We start from the raw sequence: 7,689 nt of genomic DNA, 5'->3' as shown, positions 1-7,689 counted from the left end.
GATTTTCTTTTCTGGGAACATGCAAGATCCAAAGAGACATTCGATACCTGCATCCCTGTTTCCTGTTTTGTTACTTTTCAATTGAAGAGGTTTCTGCTTTTTTTTTTCATCAGCCTATGATGATGTCTTTCCATCTTGCCTGGAGAGACCATACTGCTGCCCTTTGGTTACAGCAGAACTAGTTTGTGTAGTGTGGACTTGTTGTGTTAATAGACTCACCACTCCTTGACTTGTAGTTACCTAAAATCACACCTAATTCCTCGTAGGATGAGGGAAAATGCAAAGAGAAATATTATCTTGTTACATCTTAAACAGCAAGCAAGATTACAAGTACATGGAAAAGCCACAATAAATATAAGGAAAAGTTAATCTGATTTACTGACACTGACACCTACTGACAAAGGTGCTTTTTAGTTCATATTTTTTCACTCCCTTTTAATTTCCAGGTGACTTGTCTCTCTTTGACAAAATGGCTCTCAGAATTTTCTTTCCTCCTCTTCCTCAGGCTTCCCTTAGGTGATTTGCATCACTGGAAACTTTGCATCAGTACTGGGGTCTCACATCTTCCGAAGAAGACTTTGGACATCACTTTAAGGTAGCTTCATGTTGTGTTGACCTCACTTGCTGAGGGCAGTGTTAACTCTCACTGCCAGTCTGCTCTGTGAAGTTTTCTAAGGAGTCCAGAAATATTTCACCTGTCATCTTGGAGCTTGTTCTATTCCTCCTTATAGTTTGATTGTTCACCTGAATTTAATTAAAGATTCTTTTGCTTCCACAAATACACGTAAGTCCTAGAACAGGAGCTGTCTCCTGTGTTTAACTAGCTGCTAAACAGTTTCTGTCCCCAAGGAAGCAAGCCCTTCTATTTCCCTGTGGTGACTCATTGACATGTTTACACATGAAATACATCTCATAGCAGACCTTATATTCTCTAGTGACAGTGTAATCAGCAAATATGATTAACACAATATCTAAATAGGTTAAAAATCATCTAGTAATTTTCTGATTCCTGAGACAGGTATGATAAAATTACTTCTCTGAAGTGGCCACATTTAAAGTGAATGGAGCCCAATATCTTTCTGTTAAGCATACTCTAACAAGAAGTCCTTGTACAGAATTATTTAGAGTCATATTGATTTTAATTGCTACAGTGTGAAGTTGTGTCTCCAAACTGCTTCTGAAAAAGAATTAAAAGGGAACACTCAGTCTTGGCCCTCATGAGATCAGTAAACAACCTGACTGACTTTAGCTGGCCTTGAAAACCACCTTTGATTCATTAGGACTCAGGGAATCACATCATGAAATGAGAATTGATGTACAGTGAAGAAAAGATTAAATGCAGATCTTCCCATGAGCTTTGTTGTAGCCTTTACAATGATCTTACACAGCCAAGAAAATGAAAAAGTATAGGCTAAATGCCAATGTGTCTAAGAATACAGCATTAATTTGAATGAGTATTGTAGCATTTAATTGTAACTGCAAGTAAATTTTTAATACAGAGATAGTGAACAGTGTCCCTCTCCATTCCCCAGGTCATACCTATGCTAAGAGAGATTTAATTGTCAGTAATGCTGTTAACTCTATGAGTTTGCAGATATTCTGGTAAAAGTGTATGATATCAAAATCACATATCAGCCCTGAAAGGAGGAACCCTTGTGCTCAAGTAGAGTTTCAGCAATGTAGCTGGTGCTGCCTCTTCTACTGTCTCAGAAACACCAGGAACCAGTTTCTATTATGGCAGCTGGAGTTTATGTACATCCCCACAGTGGGTGGCACACAAACAATTTCAGAAGAGGTCCTATTGCATCTTGTAAAAACAAAACGAAATAAGACAAATTGAAAAAAAAAGAAGAAAGAATTTACATCCTCAAGTAATCCAGGCAATGATGTGCATATTGTCAGCAAGTTCAGGGTGAAAACTAGAGGAGTGGAAAGGAAGACAGTGCTGTTTTGATTGTGCAGACTTTATGGAAGAGGAAGAGAATGTCGTGTTTGCCAGTAGTTACTACTGTTTTCCATTTAATTTTGCAACTTCCAATAGAAGCATGCTGATGAAGAGCTCTCTACAGGGGGAAACAGAGTAAGACTGCACAGAGGATTTAGAGAAGTCTCTCTCCATGAAGTGCAAGGAAACAATGAGTGAGCACAAGAGAGAAAATATGTTGTGTTGGACTACCTTCTTTCCTTTAATCTGGGAGCATGGAACAACTTCTTTTCTGTTGTTTACCACTTCTATATATTTCCTGTCCTACTGAACCATTTTGTGACTCTTGTGCTGCAGAAGCAATGGTAGCAAATATATATATCATGCAGTGTCTTTGGAGAGGGAGAATGGGAGAATTCAAGTCAGTAGTGTGGATTCTCTGCAGGAATAGGGAAGAGTTTTTCTTGCTGTGACTCATTTGTCCAAAGTGCAAAGCTTCAAGGCAAAAAAAGGAAGGAAATTCATCCTGAATGTATCATGGTCTTTGCAGATACACCTGTTACAAGTTATAGAGATCTTTGTGTTCCCAGATTCTAAAGGTTATTAAAAAAAATACAACTTTGTAATCCTAAATGAAGCTATTGTTCCCCAACATCTTTAAAAGACAAGGGAGGAGTATTTGCTCATAAGCAGTTCGTTGTTCTGAGAAAAGGAGGAATTTTGGAATACTTCTAAATGGACATATTTATCTATTTGGTTTAACAATATAATTGTGGTAAGTCTTATCCATAAGAGAATTTTTACTTATTAGCAAAGCCTATTTTTATAGGGCTTGAAAGGTCTTCCTGCTGTCCTAAATTCTGTTGGAGATTCACATGTTATCTTTGTTATATCAATCATAAAAAATCTAACCTGAATTATCTTTCTTTATTGACAGAAAGACAGATTTCCACTTTAGAGACCACGTCATTTTCCTTCTGTGAGAATAACATGAACCAGAAGCTGTTAGTTTTCCTTCTCCCAAATTTTTTATTTGGGATATTTATTTGTGGGTTTTTCTTTAAGAAGCAAAAAACCCCAACAGGTAAGTAAAGAAATTACCAGTAAGATTTAATGTTTTATAGAAAGACAGACACTTTTTCCAAGTGTTAGAAAGTAACTATGGAGCCCAAGATATGAACAATGTCGTGAAAATATCCAAGGCTTTGTCACTGTGGTAGTTATCTCAGCAATATATGAGGACACCACTATTAAAACATGATGTTGGAACATCAAACTTGCTTAGACTAATACTGATAACATATTGAAAGTTTTCATTTTAATAAATGTTTCACTAGGGAGGGTAGTTTATTGCATGTTTGCCATAGTCTAGTCTGGTTACAGCAAAAAAACCTGATTTTAGCATCATCATTAGATTTTGTATGCTGGATTTTGTATGATAGATCAAGTGCTATGATTGTCACAGATAAAGAGATTTAAATAAGCCTATTTCACTGAAATGGTTTAAATTTCTTCCTTGGTCACAGATGCTTTTCCCAATCCTACTGAAAATTGGCTGGCAATTCAAAACAGTCGGAAAAACACACTGGCTTCTGTCTGCCTGAAGAATAACCTTAATAAAGCAAGAAGCAATTTGGATTCTCATGTTGCAAACCAGCTCTTTGTGGAGCACAAGCATAAATTTATCTACTGTGAGGTGCCCAAGGTAGGCTGCTCCAATTGGAAGAGAACTATTTTTCTTCTTCAATCAGACTTCAGTGCAGAGGCTTCTGATATTGGGCATGACGACATCCACCATACATCACTAATCAAAAGGCTGGTGTCTTACCCTCCTGCCTTACAAAAGGAGTTTCTAAGCAATTACACCAAAGTGATGTTCACCAGACATCCCTTGGAACGGCTGGTTTCAGCTTACAGAGACAAACTCCTGCACTCTGAACCATTCTACAGTACCACTGTTGCTAATGAGATTAGGGCAATGTTCAGAAAAAATAAAAGTTCTTCTGAAAAAGTGAGTTTCCAGGAGTTTGTCAGCTTCATTATAGCAAAGCCACCACATACTCTTGACATTCACTGGAAGCCAATGTTTCTGCTCTGTGATCCTTGCAACATTCACTATGATATTGTGGGAAAGTATGAAACTCTTGGGTTGGATTCTGACCATGTTCTGAAGGTCATTGGTGCACCAGAGAGCATGCAATACCCCAGCTTGAAGAGATACAGCTCAGAGAAACGAACTGATGGTGATATGACTTTGGAGTACCTCAGACATTTGACCTTTGAACAAATTGAGAAGATAAAAAAATTGTATGAAATGGATTTTTTTTTGTTCAACTATACTATGAAATATGAGGATTATTTTTCCCTGAATGGCTAATGTAGGTTAAACAAAGAACAGTTTCCTTTGTACAAAATGGGCAGCAGAACTTGACCTCACAGGTGCTTGATAGGCAGGTTGGTGACTGCTGCTGAGATTGTCCTGGAGCTTGTATATATGGTTTATCATCCTAAGCACTCTTATAAAAAATCCCTGCCATGACCTCTTGTATCATGCAGACCTTTACCTGTTAAAATGATTGTATTCCTATCAATCTCTAAGAGCATATGTTTGTTTCATGAGAATTCTTCATAAATGATAGATTTTGGTCCATTGGTAAGAGACATGGGAAGGATGAAGAATGCTATTTTTCACAATGAATATTTTAGAGCACTATATTTATGTCATTTTTTAAATTAGAAAAAGACATAAGAAGCAATAAACAATCTGCTTGAGAGTTAAACCACTCTGCAAGAGCCTTGATCATGAATGCTGTAGGAAAGGAGTAAATAACTTCAGATGCTTGAAGCTGCATTACACAGAACATAATGCCAGAATATCTTCCTCTGTAGCAGTGCTCTCATCACAGCCCATCAGCCTCATCCCTCAAGCAGCACAGCTGTCAGCAATTCAGACAAAGTTTCCATTATAGCTTTTCAAAATCTTCTGATGAGCAGATCTGGTGTTCATGGTGACTTTACAAACGCTTTTCATCACTTTTGTAAGTATTACGGTCTGATTTAAGCAGAAGGTCTGAAAAATGTGTTGGATTTTTTTAGAGAAGTGGTTAGAGGTACCTTCTAAACTGTACAGCTGGGGTGGTGCATGATCTAAAATCTCAGTGAAAAGGTGATTCTTATTTATTCTTCAAAAGCACTTAACACCTAGTCAATGGACAGGCCAGTCAGCACAGTGGGGACAATGTTTGAGCTTGCCCATTTGTGCTGCTGGAACCCATGAGCCCCTGAGACTTACCTGAGCACTGGCACTTGGAGGAGCTGGGTAACCTTAGATAATATGTTTGTTCTACCTGTTGCTTTCCCACTTTACAGGAGAATGAGTGCAAGTAAATTGTGGAGTTATGATGAAGGGAACAATGACACGTGGGAGAAGCAACTCAAACCATTATCACCTTCTTATATTCCTAGGTGACTTGGTTTTAGATCACTGAGAAGTCTATAACTGCTGTTATACTAAGCATGAGATTTGTCCCCTTTAAAAAAACATTTATTGTCTAGTCATGTTCAAATATTAATTTGTGACCATATTAATTGTAACAAGCTTTAGCAACTAATTGTGACTATTGGCACCACCTCTAGGAGATATTGGTCTCTCAGCAGCTAACTTGAAAATCCCTCAAATGCATTTATTCCTCTCAGCTAAATCTGCAAATGTATAAAGGCTGGCGGGCTAGTCTTGGACTCAGAGTTGGCTCTCAGCTTCTCATCACACAGAAAAGGACAGATACAAAATAAGTTAGTCACAGAATAGCCAGCAATCTGTACAGCCTTTGCTGCCAGCAACATGGCCAAGGGAGACAGAAAAGGAGACTGTGAAAAATGGATACAATGGGGTTAATATATGAGGGTTTGGAGGAGCCCTTCCAGTGCAGGAAGTGGGTTGCAGGAATTATCTGCTCCAGCAGGAAGGTGGAGTGATATACATCATCAGTTGGAGAAAATGATCAGGCCACAGTGACAGGAGAAATTCCAGAAAGAAGTGCTCTCCATCCCTCTTGACAGCAGATTGTACACAAGCCTGGACTGGCATTTGGTACATCTGGCAGGTCATGCCTGGATAACTATTTCATAAGTGGGGCAGCTTTGGAAAAAGGAGAGATCCAAAATGAGAACACCAAGCAAGAACAGCAAAACAATTCGGAGGAACAAAAAAAGTTATTATTTTGTGCAGAAGGATTCATATTTCTGGATCTTACCCTCACCCTTATGGGTGTCCCCATAATTCTACTGTTCCCTGGTGCTGGGTTGTTCATGCTGCCCTGGCAACTCTGTAGTTCGTGTAGGTTTTGCTTTTTCTTGACTTGTTAGTTTTCTTTAGTCAGAGGAAGCTGGAAATTACACCCATCAGAAGGATGCAGTCTCTCTCTTTTTCCTGAATCAGAGCTCCATGTTTCTCCTACATTCTTTGACAGACCATGCAGAGGCAGAGGGGAATAAGATTTGCTTCATAACTCACTTCTACATGAGAGAATCCTCCAGAGCTATATCTGAAGCTGTCAGTATATCTAAAAATACATGAGTACTCTGGCACCCTCATCCAGCCTAGGAAAGCTCTGAAGAAATTATACTGGCAGAGTTTGAGAGGCATCTTTGCTGTCAGCACTTGGTGTTAATGCCCCCTCCAGTTTCTCCCTGTTAGATGTGAGTGACTTTCTATTCTTATTTCCTCTTTCACAGAGGTTCACATATTGTTCCTACAGTGGTGGCAGAAAAATGATGGCTAGTTCGTTCATCCCAAGCATTAGTCAGTAGCAGAAGAGTATCTATCAAAGCAGAAAAAGCTCTGACTATTCACAGCAGACTTTGAGTTTTGCCACTTGCCTAGAGGGAACTGTAAGTAGCACGTTGCCTCAGATCTCTGGCTGCTGTAATGCTGTTTAGCTGACATGATTCTGGACAATAAAAAAGCTGCAAAGGATATATTGTGTGCATGTCTGCCCATACAACAACAGGTGTACTGTCTTCCCTACGAGTGCACTGTCCAGAACAAGGCTCTTAGCTGAGCTAAGACTCCTGACTTTTGCCCAGAGGATAACCCTCAGTGGAGCTTCTTTCCTGAGGATCCCAACTCTTGGTGATGTGTTCCTGAGAGGAAAATGGATTCTTGCAATTGGGAGCAAAGGTGGAGGCAGTGTGATGAGCCTCAGACCCTGGGGAGGATTTGAATGGGGAGGGAGTGCCATAATTCATCTTCTGATTTATTGTTATATGCCTGTGATATGATCATGGAAATGTTCATTTGTGATTACTTTAATAAACCGTAGAGCGTTAACACATTAATATATTTGTTCATCCTTCTCAATAACATCTGTTTAAAAAACAAACCCACCTCAAAGTAGTTCTATCTAATCAAAACAAAGGCCATATGCTATTAGACAACAATCAATACAAAGCTGCTTGCCTTTGCTTTTCTACATTATTTTGTCTGACTCACAGAAATTTTAAATACAGTAATTTCACGATTACAAGCCGCACTGACTATAAGCCGCATCTCTGGGTGTCGGCAACATTTAGTTCATTGTCCATACACAAGCCGCACCCAATTATAAGCCGCTCTGTCATTTGCAGCGAGGACCCGCATGCAACAAAGTTGCCAATTAGTAACACAATCATGGGATCGCGGGGTCTACTGGCCTGGCTTGGGCCGTGTGGGCACAGGGCTGCCGACGGGACCAGGTGGCCCAGCTCAGCCCTGCCGCTCGGCGGGG

The 7,689-nt window shown here is 39.5% G+C and overlaps 1 protein-coding gene across 1 annotated transcript; it reads left to right on the top strand.

The window, feature by feature from the left end:
- Positions 1 to 543: 543 nt before the first annotated feature.
- On the top strand, positions 544 to 7,261 carry LOC116997264 (carbohydrate sulfotransferase 9-like). Its single transcript, XM_033061684.1, has 3 exons — positions 544 to 595; positions 2,862 to 3,008; positions 3,451 to 7,261. Exons 2-3 carry the CDS (start codon positions 2,915 to 2,917, stop codon positions 4,299 to 4,301), a joined length of 945 nt encoding a protein of 314 aa, XP_032917575.1. The 5' UTR covers positions 544 to 595; positions 2,862 to 2,914; the 3' UTR covers positions 4,302 to 7,261.
- The last annotated feature ends 428 nt before the right edge of the window (positions 7,262 to 7,689 follow it).

This window comes from Catharus ustulatus, chromosome 6 (genome assembly GCF_009819885.2).
Source record: "Catharus ustulatus isolate bCatUst1 chromosome 6, bCatUst1.pri.v2, whole genome shotgun sequence".
NCBI classification, from domain to species: domain Eukaryota; kingdom Metazoa; phylum Chordata; class Aves; order Passeriformes; family Turdidae; genus Catharus; species Catharus ustulatus.
The sequence above is the reverse complement of the archived record's forward strand: the minus strand, read 5'-3'. Positions and strand labels throughout refer to the sequence as shown.